Genomic DNA, 19,838 nt, shown 5'->3' with positions numbered 1-19,838 from the left:
ACTCCATATGCCCTGTGAGCAGCTGGGCACAATTAATCCCGGTCATACGGAAGCCCTGGTTAGATCAAGACTTCGTACACATGGAGCCCACGTATCCAGTCATTTCTGTTTCGTCAGCAACCCCCTTTCTCTCTGTCAGCCCCACACAGCACGAGGGAGCTGGCATCATCTCTTCTTCCAGTGTACTTCCTGGGGGCTGAACCTGCAATTTCTGTTTTTTATCGTCATCATATCTCATACACCAGCTGACTTTTTGGAATAATACAGTGGCAGCCTTAAAATAGATCTAGTTGGTTCCAAACTGTCATGATGAAATACAAATGTGCACACCCATTATGGTACAGGTACAGCATGCAGAGTGTATAGTTTGTGTGCGCACACAAACAAACCCACAGACACAAAGACAGCATACAATAGTTTTAGAGCTCTTCTTAATAGTCCTCACACATGCAACACACTTGTCCATTATTGACCCAGTTCTTGGCCCTGTGTAGTTCTCTAATCAGCTCGAGCACCTTAAAGAGTTATCATGCATTCAAGAGCAACTTCAAAATATAATACATGCGATTTATCATCACCAGTGCTCAACTCTTTTATCGTGCAATGAACAGGCAGTATTTTCTCTTGAAACTACTTCTTGACTTCTCAGACTTTAACATACTGGCCTATATGGCACAACCCTATACCCTAGGACCCTGTGATACCCTAGGGCCCTGTGATACCCTAAGACCCTGTGATACCCTAACACCCTGTGATACCCTAGGGCCCTGTGATACCCTAGGACCCTGTGATACACTAGGGTCCTGTGATACCCTAGGACCCTGTGATACCCTAGGGCCCTGTGATACACTAGGGTCCTGTGATACCCTAGGACCCTGTGATACCCTAGGGTCCTGTGATACCCTAGGACCCTGTGATACCCTAGGGCCCTGTGATACCCTAGGACCCTGTGATACACTAGGGTCCTGTGATACCCTAAGACCCTGTGATACACTAGGGTCCTGTGATACCCTAAGACCCTGTGATACCCTAGGGTCCTGTGATACCCTTAGACCCTGTGATACCCTAGGGCCCTGTGATACCCTAGGACCCTGTGATACCCTAGGGTCCTGTGATACCCTAGGACCCTGTGATACCCTAGGACCCTGTGATACCCTAGGGTCCTGTGATACCCTAAGACCCTGTGATACCCTAAGACCCTTAGACCCTGTGATACCCTAAGACCCTGTGATATCAAACTGGCTGAGAGTGGCCATGTTGTGTGGCTGCGGGTTAATTAAGTCTAAGGTGTCATGGCTACTCCTTCGACCCCTAGAAAGAGAGGCCAGAGAGCTGGATCACACCCCTTAACATCTGCTATGCCAACACATGCTCCCCCTGCTGTTTAATTGTGTGTTCACTGTGTGTGTTTGTGTGTGTTTTCTTTGTGTGTGTATGTAGGGTGATCATGGATTGTCATTGCATGATTTTGTTGCAAGAAGAGTGCAGTGTCACTCTTCTTAATCCACTTACTTGAGGTGTGAGTGACCAAAGGGGTAAATCAGTAACCAAGCCAATTGGCTGCCCAAGCGTCTGTGAGGCACACACTGTGTGTGTGTGTGTCTCAGTTGACTGCGTTGGCTGGTACGTTGACAGGTGGAGTCTGTTTTAATGGGATTCTGGAGATAGTGAATGTGTGCGTTGCAGTTGGATAAGGTAGAGACAGAGAAAATGTGTGTGTGCTGCGCAGTCTGTTATAACAGGATGAAGTGGCACTGCAGGGAGGCTGCAGGGTGACAGGGCTCAGGCCCTCATGGTGGTGGCAGGCAGGGGGGAGGGACGGAGGGACGGAGGGGAGGGACGGAAGGACGGAGGGAGGGAGGGGGGGAGGGGGGGGAGGGAGGGAGGGAGCTGAAGGGTGGATTAGCAGCAATGGAGTGCTGTTAGCCTACCGGTCACACGATGCACAAAAGCAGAGAGAGAAAGAGAGAGCTGAAGAGGATTTAGTATCCCTCCGCCCCCAGCTCTGATCCATGACGCATGCATGCCTCTCTGGGATGTTGTTGTTGTTGTGTAGTGTGTGTTGCTTTGGCTAAAAGACCAAAGGGAGCCATTTAAAGATCAGATAGACCGTCTCTTCTTCTTGGTCACTTGCACGTTCTGCACTTTCCCTCCAACTTTCTCTGCCTTCCACTGCAAGGTGGTTTCTACAGGAAGGAGGTGTACCACTGTGCTTGTGTGGCAGCATAATGTGACTGGACAGAGACACGTGCCAAATCCTGTTCCCAACGTGATTGTGATTTGACATCTACCCACACCCTGTGTGTCAGATTTGGAGAATGAACCTTGGACCACAGAGAGCGGATGTGACAGCTAGAACCATATCGCTTTCTACATTGTGACTAGTAAGGAAGTCACATAATCAGGCCTAATGAGAACGCACACACACACACACACACACCTGTGAGACAAGAACTAGACAAATATGAACGCAAACACATTGTTTGTGTGCCACATTGACACCAAGCCTCTTTTCCATCACATAAAACTAAGTACATCTAGTACTAAGACGTTCCAGTCAAGAACATCATCAGATGGACCTGAAATAGAGACATGAATGGGTATGAGGAGAATAAGCAGAGTTCTGGTTGGTTGCTTCTTGTCTCCCTTGTGCTCCCAGAGCCTGAAAGCAGTATCCCTGTTTAAAGACTGGAATGATGATAATGGCGGTGATAATTATGGCGATTCTAGTCTCTGAGCCGCAGTAGAGTAATGAGGGGGAAATAAAATAAGAAAAAGAGGGGCAGGCGAGGGAGAGAAATGGAGAGAGAGAGATGGAGAGAGAGATACGGAGAAGGCTGGGAGGTGAATAAGATACTGGAGAGTGAAAGCTAATCAGCTCTATACCACAGGACTGCCCGGGCCTCCTGAAGCTGTGTGGGAGAGTTCTTAGAATGATGTGATCAAGTAGACCAGCAGCTGCTCTCTGCTCTGTCAAATCTCTTCTTTGAGCAGCGTGTTGTCCATGAAGGAGAATCTGAAGGACCCTTCTTCACCTCATCCACCTGGTCCCTTTAGTCTCTCCTCTCGTTTTCTGCCCTGGGGCCTGTGAACAACTGCACTTCTCTCCCTGGATGAACTGCTGAAGTGTACAGCACTGGACATGAGAGGTACAGTGGGAATTTATCAGCAGTCAGGCTGTAATAGTGCTGGTGTTTTGTCCTATGTGGCATTCCCTCTCAGAACTGCAATTAAGCAAGTGCTTCCTTTGATTAACCTCCCATTGTGTCCATCAAATTGGGAACAGGGCTGAGATAGACTGTGTCTGGGGGTGGGGGTTGGGTGTTGAAGGCCTTGATGGTGAAAGATAGAGACATAGATAGATAGAGATAGAGGCAAACTGAAACCTGGACAGGGATGGCAGCCACAGCATGCTTGTGGTCGAGGGCAAAGCGATGGTGCTAAGCATACATCCTCTGATCCTCCACAGCCTTCTGGATGGCTATGACCAGACTCTACCCACGTTCCCATGCTGAGTCACCAGTGAGGACTCAACCAGCACAATGACAACAGAGCCCCCCCCCCCTCCCCCTCCCCGTAAAAGCTGGCGTTGCCATGGCAACCCCTCTCCCCGCAGCCTCGCCGGGTGAAACCTGTTCAGTTCAAAATTCAATAGAGAGAGACAATCATTGGTTGTGTTCAATCTTACTTCACACCGCGACCATATACCCTCCACGGACATACTGTTGTAGCTGGGCCCAAAGGACTAGAAACTAAATAACAAGCAAACGAGACATTAGTCAGCTGTCTCTATAGTTTTGTGTAAAAAAAAAGAGGAATTTTTAAGCGATCTACGCATCTGAGGTGAACCCTTTCTATTCTAAAATGTTGCTATGGGACCCCAGGCCCAGCAGTTCTCCTGCGGTGCTGAACCCTGATGATGCTTGGCTCAGCCGTCTGAGCATACAGGACTGAGGCACAATCAGCACCTATGAAAGACCTCCCCCCCCTCCTGATGTTCATGTCTCTATCCTGCGGGTGAAGAGAATCGTTTGGAAGGCCACTCTTGCCTACGTCTTTCCCTTCCCCTGTGTGTGTGTATCCGTGTGTGCGTCTGTGTGCGTGTGTGTTTGAATAATTACCTGCGTTGAAGCCACCATTCCACCAGGTGGCTGGCTGGTATTTAGTGTAATGACCATATTGTAACATTACAATTATGATCCCACCCTTGGTAAACCGTGTATACCCTCTTTTCTACACATGCTGTTCCAGCGTACTAACCGTCACGATGCATGCTCGCGTGCTTTCCCCCCCCCCCCCTCCAGCCGTTGCCATGACGACAGACGAGGCAGAGAGCCAGCAGAAGAAGCCGAGGCAGCAGGGAGAGCCGGAAGCGCAGGACCCTGGGCCCTCGGAGCCCCAGGACGCCTCGCCCACCGCCCCCCAGAGCCCCGGCTCGCCCTCCCCCGAGGAGGAGCAGCTGAAGCCACGCACCCGCACCTCGGCCGGCCGGGGCCTCTCGCGTCTCTTCTCCTCCTTCCTGAAGAGGCGCTCGCAGTGCGAGGGGGAGGCCGGAGAGAAGGACCACAAGGGGGAGGACGAGCCCAAGGCTCCCATCGCCGACCCGGAGCCAGAGCTGAGGCTGGAGGGCGACGCCGCGCTGGACCAGCACTCAGTCAGCAGTGTGGAGGCTCAGGTACAGAGAGGGAGTCGGATGGCAGAGCGGTTAGGGAATCGGGCTAGGAATCAGAAGGTTGCCGGTTTGATTCCAGGCCGTGCCAAATGACGTTGTGTCCTTGGGCAAGCCACTTCACCTTACTTGCCTCGGGGAGAATGTCCCTGTATTTACTGTAGGTTGCTCTGGATAAGAGTGTCTGCTAAATGACTAAATGTAATGTAAATGCTAGCAAACAGACCTGGGTCCAGATTCAGCAGAACAACTGCATCACTGTGGATGCTTACGATGGTGGAAAGGGTTTTCTTGTCTACCTGGTTGGTTATAATTTGAATGTCAGACATTTGATGACAAATTGTGTTCTGCATTTTTTGGGAAAATCTCATTTTTTTAATGGGAGACAGATATAGCTTGCTCATTAACATTGTTGACTTGCTAGCTAATCTAGTCAGTTATTTTGCCATAGGTGCCAATACAGTATTGATTCATTCTGTGGCATCTGGATTGGTTAGAACCTGTTTGTAGTTGAGTCAACTATTAACTGGGCTACAGCTGAGCCTATAGATCTGATAAGACTAAAGTATTGATCTCAGTCTTTGCTTTGAGCCTCTCATGAATAATCTTTGAGTGATCTAGGTTGTTACTTTTGGTAGCCTTAAGGTTTATCATTCTTTACTTCTGTTTACAAGAATAACAGTTATGGTATATCTTCAGTTACACTTTAAACCAAAATATTGTTTCTATTGAACACATTGAGTTCTTAATCTTGAAGGCTTAATTGACTGTGTAGGCACAGACTAATAGGCACCAAAGGACTGTGGTATCATGTTCTGATTGGCCGATGTGAAACAAAGCCAATGCAGAAGCTCTCTTCACTAGTCGTTAGCGTTGAGCCTTGCCATCCTCCTGAGGTCAGGCCTTCACAGAGGGAACTTACTTAGTTTTCCCAAGCCCAGCCAGCCATCTCCTGTCTAGCTTATTCTCCAGGGAGACAGTGTAGTAACCTAAGAGCAGTCTTCTCCCCACTGATATACTTGAAAGGGATGTTTAAACCATCTGTGTGCCTCTGTGGGTCTTTGTCTCTTCCTGCCTGTCTGTCTGTCTGTCTCTGTCTTCCTTTCTGCCTGTCTATCTTCCTGTCTGTCTGTCTGTCTGTCTCTCTGTCTACCGGCCCTGCAGCTTCATCTTTCTTGCTTATCGCTCGTTATTTTAAGACTTGTCTCCATCTTCAATTGCAATGTTTCTCTTTCTTGCTCTTTTTTTGTTGCCTCGTGAGCTTTTAATTATTTAGCAGAAGAGCCATTGTTGAACTGCCTGTGGTTTAGAGGAGCTGAGCAGTTGACCTGATTACAACTTTTTGGAATAATATCATGAGATCAATGTGGTTTCAGAGTATGACTTTTAAAATGTTTGGTTAAGGTATTTAGAAATTGATTGGTCTTAGCTTGGTTACTGCATGATGTATATACAGTTTGTGATTCAGCTTAAACTAAAGCTACAGGATGTGAAACGGTAGTCTGGTAGTCCTTTAACAGTCCAAACATTGCTTCGGTCATGTTGATACCATGTCGGGATGCATACAGTGAGGCTATTACAATGAAGGCATTGCTGTCTGTGTTCCGTCAGCCTGTCCAGGTAGACCAGAAGGAAGACCCTGACACCGAGAAAGAGTCTGAGGACGAGGGGGAAAAGGAGAAAGACAAGGAGAAAGGAGAGGACAGTGAGCAGGAGAAGGAGGAGGACGAGGAGTCCAAGCCGGAGGGAGAGGCCGAAGGAGAGGGCGAAGGAGAGGGAGAAGGAGAGGGAAAAGACAAGGCTGCAGAGGACGAAGTCAAACCTCCCAAAGCCCCCCGTCGACCCACGATCATGCAGTGCAAAGTCACATTGCTGGATGACACTCTGTATGAGTGTGAGCTGGACGTAAGAAACTCTGTTAATGAAGTCAATCCATTTAGAAGTCATTCAAGACACATTTAGTATGCTATTAGCAAACTCATTATCAGTCTGTATTCAGTCAATGTCTGTGTTTATGTTTAACAGCTGCCTAACAGACTGTCAGCATCCTTGGGGAGAAATACTGGAGATTCGAACCCTCCCTTTGGGGCACTAATTTGTCGTTCACAAATTCATTTTTCACACATTAGGACCCAACTTGATGATTTTCGTACTTAACAACCTTGGATCAATTCTGGCAAACAGTATCTTGGTGTGCAGTATCTCACATACTGGATGGGTGAAATCTTGTTCTTCTCATACAGAAACATGCCAAGGGCCAGGATCTCTTCTCCAAGGTGTGTGACCATCTTAATCTGATGGAGAGGGACTACTATGGCCTGGCCATCTGGGAGACACCCTCCATGAAGGTCAGTATCTAACAGCCAACACACCATCTCACGTGCACTCAGAAACTGAGATCAACCCACGTCAAACACCATCTGACAGATCTGATGTGTGTGTATGTGTCATAATGCATGTGTTTACCTCCACAGACCTGGATGGACTTCACCAAGGAGATCCGCAGACAGGTGCATGGTGAGTTTTTCCACCTCAGCTTAGTTGGAACAGTTCTGCTCACTTATGTCCTTATAAATACAGTATGTTTAATCAAGTGTCCTTTGTCTCTCTCTCCAGGCACTACCTATGACTTTACCTTCAATGTGAAGTTCTACCCTCCTGACCCCGCCCAGCTCTCTGAAGACATCACCAGGTAAACTCCACCGACTCACCCCTCCCTCCCTCTCCCTCCTCTGTCTATACAAAGAGAAACATAAAGAAAGAAACACCATTACAGAAACAGATCTATCACATGACGCTTCACCATCCAGTCCTTACCTGCTAGCTCAGTTCATCATCATAATGAATCCATTTCATCCCGCCTCCACATCCGTGAAACAGCACTTTTAGTAAACAACTAGGAGGCTTAAGCCCTAATTAACATCATCAACTGAGGTGTAACTGAAGTGCTTCCCGGAAGCCTGCCGTGACCTCTCCCTGACCCCCCTGTTGCGTTGCGCGGGCAGGTACTTCCTGTGTCTGCAGCTGCGGAAGGACATCCTGGCCAGCAGGCTGCCCTGCTCCTTCGTCACGCTGGCCCTGCTGGGCTCCTACGCCCTGCAGTCGGAGCTGGGCGAGTACGACCCCGAGGTGCACGGGACGGACTACGCCAAGGACCTGCGCCTGGCTCAGGGCCAGACCAAGGAGCTGGAGGAGAAGGTGATGGAGCTGCACCGCACATACAGGTGAGCACTGCGCGGGCCGGGGGACGATGGGAGAGACACGCTCGCTCGCACTGCACACACGTACGCATGTTTGGGTGGGTGTGTTGGTATGTGCACGGGTGTGTGTGTGTTCTTGTGTTACTGTGTGTGTGTGTTCTTGTGTTACTGTGTGTGTGTGTTCTTGTGTTACTGTGTGTGTGTGTGTGCTGGATGATCTGGTACGCAGGGAAGCACATGCATCCACTCACCTAATTCCTGTCCACAGGGCGATGAGTCCAGCGCAGGCAGACATGATGTTCCTGGAGAACGCCAAGAAACTCTCCATGTACGGGGTGGACCTTCACCAGGCTAAGGTACAGATGGGGGTCAGATGGCCGAGCGGTTAGGGAATCGGGCTATTAATCAGAAGGTTGCCGGTTTGATTGCCGGCTGTGCAAAATGACGTTGTGTCCTTGGGCAAGGCACTTCACCCTTCTTGCCTCGGGGAGAATGTCACTGTACTTACTGTAAGTCGCTCTGGATAAGAGCGACTGCTAAATGACTAAATGTAAATGTAAGGTATAGTGGAAAGAACAGACACTACCTCCTTACCAGACTTCTCCAATCAGGGAGAAAGGATGACTAGGATCTTGAGGACTGTGACATGGGGTTTGTGTTGTGTAGAAACCCTAGACCAAGGTAGGCCATCTGCATTACAGCCATGAAAGCCAAGTCAGTGTTTGTGTCCCAAAAAAGGGACAAACACATGGCGTGTCATATTTGATAGCAGAAAAGGAGGTCAGGCTGTTTGCATCAAACTAGGGATTTAAATAAAATATGGAGGTACTTATTCTGAAATGGAGGTGCATGCTGCCTCTCAGTGGATGACCAAAGTCATTGCAGGTCAACTGCAGGAGAAGAGCCATCACATTGACTCCCTCAGTGACTCACTCCGTGACTCTTCTGCTCTCCTTACATTTCCTTTAATGCTGTTTCTCTCTCTTCTCATTTATCTATTCATCCATCTCTCTGTCTATGTCTTACTCTCTCTCTCTCTGTCTCTCTCTCTCTCTCTCTCTCTCTCTCTCTCTCTCTCTCTCTCTCTCTCTCTCTGTCTCTCTCTTTCTCTCTCTCTGTCTCTCTCTCTCTCTCTCTCTCTCTCTCTCTCTCTCTCTCTCTCTCTGTCTCTCTCTCTTCAGGACTTGGATGGGGTGGACATAATGCTGGGAGTGTGTTCCAGTGGTCTGATGGTTTATAAGGACAAGCTGAGGATCAATCGTTTCCCCTGGCCCAAAGTCCTCAAGGTTTCATACAAACGCAGCAGCTTCTTCATCAAGATTCGTCCCTCAGAGGTACAACAGAATCCTAAACCCTTTTGTTCCCCTCTAGAATGAGCTGATTTAGTGCGGAAGCTAAAATAGAGCTTGTTCCCCGTTTTTTTGTTGATAACAGATGGAACAGTATGAGAGCGCCATTGGCTTCAAACTGCCAAACTACAAGGCCTCCAAGAAGCTTTGGAAAGTTTGTGTGGAGCATCATACCTTCTTCAGGTAAGAGGTCCCCACTGGGAATGATCACTCCTTAGTTGGCTGGGTACCCTCCCTGTTCACAGACAAGAGCTAAATCGACACGTCCTGGTTCTCTGCCACACAGGCTGACGTCCACTGAGGTGGCTACCACTCCCAGGAAGTTCCTGGCGCTGGGCTCCAAGTTCCGCTACAGTGGCCGGACCCAGGCCCAGACACGCCAGGCCAGCTCTATGATCGACAGGCCAGCCCCGCTGTTCCAGCGCTCGTCCAGCAAGAGGAACTCCAGGAGTCTTGATGGAGGTGTGTGTAGATGCGTGTGTAGATGCGTGCCCTTGTACATGTGTGTGTGTGTGTGCGCGTGCACAAGAGAAAACACAGATACTACTCTGACTTGCACCTGTGTACTTCAGCCGGAGGTAAGTATCTTCCTGTACTTCAGTTCACCCAAGCAAGGACAGAAGAGGACGACTGGTTCTGTTTAATGGATGCTGGATGGCTTCCACCCACCCTCTACCCCTCAGGTACTGTGCAGCACAGGGTTGTTGTTCACTCCTCTGGCAGTCACTTAAGCTCTGAGAGGCTCTCCGCTCTGTTTTCAGCTTCTCTCAGCCTTGTCATCTGGGACACTCGCTTATGTAACTTGTCCTGATAGCATCTGTTTCACTTTCTGCTAACAACACAAGTCGTGAGTCACTGATTAAGCAGAACCACACCAAACAGCTTTCCCTTCTCCCCCGGGACTATTACCTCCCACCTGCCTTCTGCTGTTCAGCTCCTCTCCTCAACACTTAACCCTGGCCAGTCTCGGTCCTCCGCTTGTGCCCGTGCTCAGCTCTTGGCACAGCAAGGCCTCCTAGGGGGCTTGTGGTCGACGCTGCCAGGTCCAAGCTGACCTGCCGGCGCCCCGACGAGTCGATCACCATCTGGCTGCGTACGCTTCTTTTTCCAGGAGACACGGCCTCCTCGCCATGCACCATGCGCTCTGTGTGTCTCTGCTGTGCTTGCTGTCGTCTGCTGGCCTGCCGGTGCTGAGCTCACTGCGCGGCCCCCCCTGCTGTGTGCTGACTGGTGATAATCCTCAGGCTAAGAGCACAGCAGGGACTCCGCTGCTCCACAGTCATGCACTTACTACACCTTCTAGCTGGGGGTGGGGCTGGGGGTGGGGGCTTGTTGTTCAATTCCCAAATACTCCATTGCACCAAAACGTTACATAATGCTTTTCAGATGGACTCGCGTTTTGTTGTTGCTATTGTGTGAATCGGAATTGTGTTCTTTTCTGAATTGTGTTTTTTTTGGTTCATTCGCTGTGTGTGAGACAGTGACCACTCCCCTGCCGCCTCAAACTGCCTCTTCATTCACAAAAGAGCCAGAAGAGTGGAGGGAGGATTCCAACATCACGGCAGACTCCTCCTCCTCCTTCATCTTCCTCTCCTCCAACCCACGCCCTGCTCCCTCAGGTAGCCAGTCAGAGCCCCTTTGTGCTGTACAGACTCGCCCTTCACACCTGCTGTGTGAGGCCGCTGACCTCATCATGACCTCTACAACCTGACAGATCCCCATGAGAGCCCAGCACTGTCATCGATCCACCCTCGTCTGCAACAGCAAAAACACCCTGCCACAGCAACAACTATTATTCCTTAAAGGAGAACCAGCTTAACCCAAGATAGTTGTCTCAATTGACTCTTGTTGCCTTTCCAAGACACACTCCTCATCTGTGAGATAAATAACAATAGCTGCAGGGTCAGTCTGATGCATGGAAACACGTAAACGAAGCAGCAGCTGTGCAGACACCCAGTGCTCCCCTCTGCTGTGGTTCATTTCACAGTTCCAGTCTTAAGGGCCCCTGGCATTGTTAGACCATTCAACTGAACTGAACGCTTTACACATACTGTAGTGGTGGCTCAGCAAGCCAAGGCTTGAGGATTCCCCGGAGCTGTGTGTGTGTGTGTGTGTGTGTGTGTGTGTGTGTGTGTGTGTGTGTGTGTGTGTGCGTGTGCGTGTGTGTGTGGTTGCCAGGGAAATGAACCATATGATCCCAATTCACATATGGGAGACTTCATAAAGTCATAGAAATGCTTCCCATGTCTGTTATGTGTGTTGTTATTTCAGTGAGGTGAAGCTGTAGGTTTTTATCCTCCTTATATCTATCTGAACAGAGCATGTCAGTACATTAAGGATTATGAGACAAACTTAATTGTCAATGTACTGCTCAGTGTCTCCACCTACTGATAGTTCAGGAGCACAGTGCTAGTCTTACAGGGTGCTGCCAGAACTGCATAGAGGGAATACGTTTGTTCGATCTTGTACATGGGTTCATCTTTAGATTTTAGTCAGTTGAAGACAGAGTCTCTATAATGTATCCCCCTGCGTTTCATACTGTGTCTTGTGATTTAAGTAGGAGAATATTTTGGCACCATAGGCAACCTGTGATTGACAGTTTTCCTTCACTGTGTTGGTTTAGTCTTGTCTCAAGCCAAGCGGCAGCACCGTCCAATCAACGACAAAGCACAGTATGGAGAAAAACCTCACGTCACCACGGTAACAGGGACGAGGAGCTGGACACATCCAGAATTGACAGAGGAGGATGATTGGTTTGTGCTACTGGATCGCACCCCGGTGCGCCCCCTACAGGTCTCCATAGGTAGCCTCACCAAAACGTACTAAACTCTAATTCTCATGCATTCCAGTTGCCAGCTAACAAGACTAAAAAAGACTCACTCTCGGTTCGACTAAGCTTTGACTGGTCTGAATAGTGTAATATGTTCCAAGTAGTGCTTCACTGTTTTTCAATCTTACAAGATTATGTTGACATTTGTCAAAATGTCCTGCTAATTTGAAAAAACTGGGAATTTGCACACCGTCATAATTCGAACCGCTGCTCCTCCCTCACAGTCAACACTAACCTAAGCTTTGATCTAACTGTGATCTAACTGTGATCGACATATTTGATCTTCTCTGTCCTGTTTTGACAGACTGATCTTTGTCACAGACCTACAACGCCCTTCTCTCCCCTGCAAACAGCCAATTTATACTGATCGCAATGAGCGCGATGGAGATACCCTTTGAGAGAATGCACGTTCCCTTCAATGAATGCTCTAATCTTCCACATAAAAGTTGCCACAAATTTGCAATAGAAGCTAGTAGCCCATGTGCTTGGATAGAACTTCCTACGAGGGCGGAACCTCCCAGAAATATTCTAGAGTGCCGCTCAGCAACTGCATTCTCCACGTAATCTCGACATCCAGAGGGCTGCTGTAGCTCCTGACATAGCTTAGCAGGTCTGCAGACGCGAGCCCTAGCGTACTTGCGGTCACTATACATTGCGGTCCTTAAGCTTGGCTAAACAGTCAGTGAATGATTTGTTTGTCTCATCAGCCACGCGGCATGTCTGGCATGTCCCAGTGTCAGGCTCTGCTCGCACCCCTCCCAGAATGGTGCTGAAGATCATTCAACTGAGGCCTCCCACCAAGAGAATCAGGTTTCTTGAAGCGCCACCTAAACAGACATGGGTGTGGATCTCAGAAGATGATTGGTTTTGGTTATTGGACCATGTCTGTGTGATCCCTCTTGAAGGTACTGAATGTTTTGGCCAAGCTTTGTTGCGCTTCCTCATTTGAATGAGACGATAATGCCAAACCTAACTTTGGATTGTTCAGCTTGCTCTGTGTGTGTGCCACCGTGTCACACACACATACTTCACACCTCAGATTTAAGCTTACAACAATAAAACAGGCTCTAGCACTATACCAGGACAATGTGCTGGAGTATCAAGCTGACTAATTACTGTGCTTGTTGTGAGATTAATAATATCGATGAATGAAAGCGTCTTGGCACACTGAGAACTCTCTCTGTACAGACAAGCCTCTAAATTCAGAGAACCCGCAGACGCTTGTTTGAGTTACAGATCTCATCCTCCAGAGAGTTCTCTGCTCCTCTCCGACTCCCCTGAGGACTCCTCTTTCTTCCCTGCCAGTCGCCCCTACGAGGAGAGCCCCACCTCCAGCGTCTCCCAGCGCCGCTCCTCCTCCTCCTGACACTGTACCGGGTACCATCCGCAGGGCCTCCCAGCGGAGGGGACGGGCTGCAGAGGAGGGGGGGAGGGGTGGTGGTGCGCAGGTATGGAGCAGCCCGTGGCCTGCGGACCCGGTGGAGGACACACTGCTCCAGACCCTGCAGGACGTGTGGCTGTGTCACCAGAGCGTCGCTCAGCTGCAGAAGCAGTGGAGGGCTGTGAGCCACAGCCTCAGGGAGAAGTGGGAGCAGACTGCCCGGCAGACAGGCCTGGTCCCGGGGCAAGACTGGGGCCTGGAGACCAAGAGGCTGGCCTTGCTGGAGGAGGAGGCTGGCAGGCTGCAGCAGCAGGTGGAGCTGGAGCTGGGTGGGGCTAGGAAGAGGACTAGGGCTCTGGGGGAGAAGATTTGGCAGCTCCAATCCTACATTCAGAGGCAGGATGACCTCTGGTATATCCTGCTCGACTTTGACCCTCCCAGACCTCTCACCTTACCTCCAGGTACAAGAAATAAAACCGCATTGAAGTATCGCCTGCCCTCCACAGACCCTGGCATTTAGACTGCGAGCAGACTCGGGCTATTTTTGTGATGTCAAGCTATATGTCTGGATTATGTGGCTTTGCTTTTGTTTCTAAGGAGTGCGTTCCAATATCATTCACTGCCCTGGGCCTGTTTCAAGTGCTCAATAAAAATCCATATGACATCCTGTGGGAGACAATCAGTCCCATTCCTCCCTCTGCTGTTATGTGCTCCTTACTCCAATAGGGTGGGAGGACAGAGGCTTAAAATAACGTAGGGCTACAGCAGAGAGAATAATGGCTCTAACTTTCTCAAACTTTCACCATTCAAAACTTCTTCCTATGTTTTTATACTCAGCTTTGCTCTCTCGGAAGTGCGTCATGCAAAGGAGCTTGTCACGACCAGCAGAGGCTTCGCTACTTCACATGGTGCTGCTGCACTGCACGCCAGGTGTCTGTGTGGAGCTTGGGACACCAGACACACCAGACTGTTGTGTTCTCTCTCTGATTGGTTGTAATTCTCCTCAGTGTTAGTAAAGGATGACTGGTTTGAGTTGTTGGATCGCTCTCCTCCACCAGAGCCCGGCCCCTCCCTGATTCCCACAGGTACTGACTACTACATGAGGGCAGCACTCTGGCCTGCATGTGGGATGTATTAATGTAGCAGTGTGAATGTATGTGTGAGTAACCAACGGATGAATGTCAAACTGTCACAGATTTTGTTACCAGCAGAGGTTGGACTGTTTACTCCCCTCCTGTTCCCCCTCCTGTTCCCCCTCCTGTTCCCCCTCCTGTTCCCCCTCCTGTTCCTCCTCCTGTTCCTCCTCCTGTTCCCCCTCCTGTTCCCCCTCCTGTTCCTCCTCATGTTCCCCCTCCTGTTCCTCCTCCTGTTCCCCCTCCTGTTCCTCCTCCTGTTCCCCCTCCTGTTCCTCCTCCTGTTCCCCCTCCTGTTCCTCCTCCTGTTCCCCCTCCTGTTCCTCCTCCTGTTCCCCCTCCTGTTCCTCCTCCTGTTCCCCCTCCTGTTCCTCCTCCTGTTCCTCCTCCTGTTCCCCCTCCTGTTCCCCCTCCTGTTCCTCCTCCTGTTCCCCAACCTGTTCCTCCTCCTGTTCCCCCTCCTGTTCCTCCTCCTGTTCCCCCTCCTGTTCCTCCTTCTGTTCCCCCTCCTGTTCCTCCTCCTGTTCCCCCTCCTGTTCCCCCTCCTGTTCCCCCTCCTGTTCCTCCTCCTGTTCCCCTTCCTGTTCCTCCTCCTGTTCCCCCTCCTGTTCCTCCTCCTGTTCCCCCTCCTGTTCCCCCTCCTGTTCCCCCTCCTGTTCCTCCCCCTGTTCCTCCTCCTGTTCCCCCTCCTGTTCCCCTTCCTGTTCCTCCTCCTGTTCCCCCTCCTGTTCCCCTTCCTGTTCCCCCTTCTGTTCCCCCTCCTGTTCCCCTTCCTGTTCCCCATCCTGTTCCCCATCCTGTTCCCCCTCCTATTCCCCCTCCTGTTCCCCTTCCTGTTCCCCATCCTGTTCCCCATCCTGTTCCCCCTCCTATTCCCCCTCCTATTCCCCCTCCTGTTCCCCTTCCTGTTCCCCCTGTAGCCATGGCGTCCACCCCGGATAAGAACACCCGCCCCGTCAGCGCCCCCATTATGACCCCTGTGTCCCCAGTGGAGGCGGCCCCCTCACCCGTGACCTCGGCTCTGCCGCGCGGCGGGGAGCGCCGGCAGGCCTCCACCCCGACGGGACGGCGGTCTCGCTCTGCGGAGAGGAAGGCTGAGAGCCGATTGGCTGACTCCACCAAGACACACAGCCCCAGGCCTGAGTCCACCCCAGACATCAAGGTATTATACACACACATGCACACAGATTAACTCAGATATATATACAGGACACCTCAAACAAATATCTTCACCTCAATCAAATATCTTTTTCTGTAGTAAGTCTCTTCTCTCTTCACAGGATGTAGGCTATTCCTCTAGTATAATTTGTCTTTGTCATGAACTGTGTTTACTTTGGTTGGGAAATAGCCTGTGGGAAATAGTAGGACACAGCCTTTCGGGTGCTGGGTGTTGTGGTCGATAAACATTCCAGAGAGATCTAGCTTTTACGTTTGTGAGGGTTTGGCTTGCCCTGGTGTCAGTTATAGCTCAGTGGCACCGCCCTGCTGGTAGCCCCGTGTCTGAGCTGTGTCTGTGCTGCTGCAGACGGTGGCCAGGAGAGAGCGGAGGCACGCCCCCGCTGTCACAGCCACCAACGGAGAAAGGGAAAGAAAGAGCCAGGTTTGTGTTCAGGTCCCTGGGCCTGACGCATGCGGGGTGCATGGACTGTTTCGCTATTCTTGTCTGTTTGTCTAAAGCATATGAAGTACAGTACAGTACTAAAGGGCTGGGGTTGGGGTTGATCTAGAGTACACAAGCACTAACGCGCACATGCCTCTCTCTTCCCTCCTGTGGGGGGGAGTAGCAGTCGCCTCGAGACAGAACCAGCACGGAGATGGTGCGAGTGAGGAAGGTTAGAAGTCTCCTCCAGTCAGTGTTTCTGCATGAGGAGTCACCATTGTAATCCTTGCTTCACTTGCATCGCTGTTGATTTGTGTCCTCATTTGGCTTCTCTAACCATTTTTACATCACTGCAATAGTCTATTGACAGTACTTTGTTTTTTGTTGTCATTTTTATTGCTCATATTTTGTTTTTGTGGCTGTTTGTACTTCTGACTAGCCTTGTATATCTACTGTTTGTCATAGCTATACAAGAATGGGCTATTTACGTACCCCTTTCTTGAGGGCTTACAGTATGTGTTCAAAGTGATCAAAGACTTCCTTGGACAGATACAGTACTGAGAAGTTTATTTTCAGTTTTCTTATGCACTTTTCTTTTGAGGAGTTTGAGCAGCCACAGATATGCATTATTAACCAGGTCGTTCCCTCCTTCAGAGAAAATACAGAAAACTTGTTGACATAAGTTCCACAACCAGTGCCATCCAAGGAACTAGGAAGTGAGAAATACATTTGATGAAGGAGAAGCTTTAGCAGAGGCAGTGGACGTCAGGAAACTACAGTACCCAGACTCTGCACACTGCTGTGAACATGCATAGTTACAGTATATCTGTCGACAGCTAGCGTGTGCCACATTTATAGCACATTTCCAGTGCAGGGTTACCTGTTCATACCTCTGGATCAGCCCATCACACTGTCTGTCTGTGACCAGAGTGAACTCAGCCTGAACCCTACAGGATGCTGCACCCTGATCTCAGCTGCACTTCTCTCATAACATTGTGATTTGAGCCATCGTCACGTATCCCATCAGAAATGCACTGTGGATGCAGCCTCAAGTCAAACAGTAGCAGTGAAATTACAATGAATTGCACTCCCACGTCTGAGACCAACCAAATGTTTCCTTGTTTTGTTGTTTTTCACAGAAGAGAACTAAGAAACTTGAGGGTGAAACTATTTATATCAGACATAGTAATTTAATGTTGGAGGTTTGTATCAAATTTCGGAAATGTCCTTTTGCTCTTTGACTATTTATTGCGGCATGTACTTTCTCTCTTTCTGCTTGCACGTCAGTCTTCCTTTATTCTTTTCTGCATTGATGCCTGTTTCTCTGTCTGACTGTACACCAGCTTGTATTGACGCCCTATTTCTTTCTCTGTCTGTAAACCGTCCGTTCAGCTTAACCCTAAAGGCTTGGCATGCACTATATTTCTGTCTCACTCTAATGCAAGTACTCATCTTTCTTTGGCATTGCTACTTTCCTAATCTTCATTTCCTGGTTGCATTTTGCTAAATATATGATTGGGAGTGCTGCGTCTCTCACTATCATAGCCTCATACACTTGCCAATCAGTAAATCTGTATTGGTGCAACTGCCAAGTCATTGGCCTGAGAGAATGTGCTTGCTTCTTCTCATTTCAGACCTTTATTTGATATTGCACCATAACTAGATGGTGCAATGATAGAACATTTTTACCCTTTGACGTTTGAGTGGTTTATTTATCAATCAAAGTCTTATATTTTACACCACAGCATAGTGTTCTTGTACCAAAAAAACCTACTTATAAAAACTTGTAGAAGGAAATTCACCTTTGATCTCCCCAGTCATATATTTCCAGGTGGTTTTGATGGCCAGGTTAACAATGTTGCCATTGTCATTTCCATATGTGGCTACAGTACATTCCACCAACTTCATGGTGACTAACCAGAGACCTGAAGACCCCCCGACACACACTTACCTGCAGTCCTCATGATCTTCTGTCTAACTTTGTGACGCATTGTCTCCCTTCATCTCTTTTGACCTGTTGATGATGTGATGGTTGATCCCCCCCTGGCTGTGTGCACTCAGAAGACACTCCGTCACACTCACATGCACACCCATACACACGCTCTGTGAAATGGTCACCTGGTCAACCAAGCTCTTTTACATCCACCTGTATTAAAGCACGAGGGTAATGGTGCTTCTACCACCTCACAACTCAGCCGTATCTTTGGCCGTTTCAAATCGAACGTTTTCCGCTTGCTGCCAAACTAAAACAGCTGTCACCTTATGAGAAACTGGGGATGGTTGACAAAACGAAACTGTCATGCTTCAGGAACCAGGCGACCATTTCCCAGATGGCAGAGAGCCACACAGATGCTCTTTAGACAGGCGAGGCGCCCAGAGTTCTCCTCCTGGGTTGGCTCACTCGGGCCCAGCCTGTTCTGGTCCAGACTCCTGTCCATTTAAAACGTCATCCAGTGCTGGCTGGCTAGCAGATGTTTCCTCTGAATACTCATTAGACAGTAGACTTTATGCCTCTAATCACGTCTCTCATGCTGCAGATTTGTAACAAGCAATTACTCAAAATCAGGATGTTTGCTCCTGCACATGAATATGGATAAGCACAACTGTAGTTGATGGATCTCTGCACTTGGCAGAGATTGCGTATGGGGAGAAAGGAGTCTTGTCTGTCCAGAGAGTGTCTTGTTGTTTGGCTGGAGGCCTGCTTCCCCTTCAGAGGGGCGTTGCGTCTCTCTGTAAGAGAGGCATACCTCCTCAAACAGCATTAGTAATGACAAACATGATGTTGCATTTGTTTGGTTAAGCGGCTGTTTTCGTATTCATCACATGGGAATAATGTTTTTCCCCAATCCCCTCCAATCTGGGTGCTCTGTCCCTTTTCTGGTCGTCTCTTCCCACGCTTCCCACTCTTGTTCCCTTCTTTCCTCCTCTCTTTTCTATATTCTCCCCTTCTCCATGTTCTGTCTCTTTACGTCCCACATTCCACTCCTCTTTTTTTCTCTTTCGGCCGTCCTGCCCTCCCCCCCCCCCTCTCTCTCCCAGGATCTGGATAAGACCCAGACAGAAATCATGCGTCACCACACCAGTATCAGTGAGCTGAAAAGGAGCTTCATGGAGTCCGTGCCAGACCCCAGGCCCAGCGAGTGGGACAAACGCCTGTCCACCAACTCACCGTTCCGCACCGCCAGCATCAACGGCCAGCTGCAGCCAGACGGGGTGAGTCCTGTCCTGAGACTGAGGTAGAAGGAGAAACTGGCTACTTGGATACTATGAGATGTTTAAGAAATGCTATTCAGAGCTGGCACCAGTTTAACCATAGTCTCTGTGCAGTGTCTGTGCTCTCATTGTCCATGGAGAACACAAGAGGTTCTTGTGTTGTGTCACTTGTTGCACAGCGACATTAAACACTATCTTCCACTTGGTGGTGCTATGGTCTTCTCTCACATCATTGAGTTAGTTCCGATGCAAATCTGATCCCAGTCATCAGAGGAAGCCTGTTGACTGACTCACGTCTTGGGCATTTCTTAGAGTAGGGTCCCTTGCAGAGAACAGATGGGAAAAACATTGTGCAAAGCCACATTTACTGGAAATGTGTACAGAAAGTGCAGTGCATTTGGTCAGTTCAGCTCTCACTTTGTGCACATGTTCAATATGTAAAGATTCTGTGTGTGTGTGTGTA

The 19,838-nt window shown here is 49.4% G+C and overlaps 1 protein-coding gene across 10 annotated transcripts in view; it reads left to right on the top strand.

Moving 5' to 3' along the window:
* epb41a (erythrocyte membrane protein band 4.1a) overlaps positions 1-19,838 on the top strand; it is a 34,807-nt gene that overhangs the window by 3,787 nt on the left and 11,182 nt on the right. The window contains exons 1-22 of one of the 10 annotated variants that reach the window (XM_047019570.1): positions 2,415-3,149; positions 4,305-4,675; positions 6,281-6,574; positions 6,913-7,017; positions 7,144-7,186; positions 7,286-7,361; positions 7,675-7,893; positions 8,138-8,225; positions 9,051-9,203; positions 9,304-9,401; positions 9,505-9,680; positions 9,791-9,901; positions 10,700-10,837; positions 11,842-12,021; positions 12,756-12,953; positions 13,354-13,890; positions 14,437-14,514; positions 15,483-15,724; positions 16,088-16,162; positions 16,347-16,394; positions 17,302-17,364; positions 19,202-19,375. In XM_047019570.1, the coding sequence (XP_046875526.1) occupies positions 3,143-3,149; positions 4,305-4,675; positions 6,281-6,574; positions 6,913-7,017; positions 7,144-7,186; positions 7,286-7,361; positions 7,675-7,893; positions 8,138-8,225; positions 9,051-9,203; positions 9,304-9,401; positions 9,505-9,680; positions 9,791-9,901; positions 10,700-10,837; positions 11,842-12,021; positions 12,756-12,953; positions 13,354-13,890; positions 14,437-14,514; positions 15,483-15,724; positions 16,088-16,162; positions 16,347-16,394; positions 17,302-17,364; positions 19,202-19,375 (3,474 nt within the window). In that variant the 5' untranslated portion in view covers positions 2,415-3,142. Of the gene's footprint in view, positions 1-2,414; positions 3,150-4,304; positions 4,676-6,280; positions 6,575-6,912; positions 7,018-7,143; positions 7,187-7,285; positions 7,362-7,674; positions 7,894-8,137; positions 8,226-9,050; positions 9,204-9,303; positions 9,402-9,504; positions 9,681-9,790; positions 9,902-10,699; positions 10,838-11,841; positions 12,022-12,755; positions 12,954-13,353; positions 13,891-14,436; positions 14,515-15,482; positions 15,725-16,087; positions 16,163-16,346; positions 16,395-17,301; positions 17,365-19,201; positions 19,376-19,838 lie in introns of those variants that run through there. The other 9 variants (XM_047019574.1, XM_047019578.1, XM_047019571.1 and 6 more) reach the window with 9 other exon arrangements.

The sequence above is a fragment of the Hypomesus transpacificus genome, chromosome 4 (assembly GCF_021917145.1).
Source record: "Hypomesus transpacificus isolate Combined female chromosome 4, fHypTra1, whole genome shotgun sequence".
NCBI lineage: Eukaryota > Metazoa > Chordata > Actinopteri > Osmeriformes > Osmeridae > Hypomesus > Hypomesus transpacificus.
The sequence above is the reverse complement of the archived record's forward strand: the minus strand, read 5'-3'. Positions and strand labels throughout refer to the sequence as shown.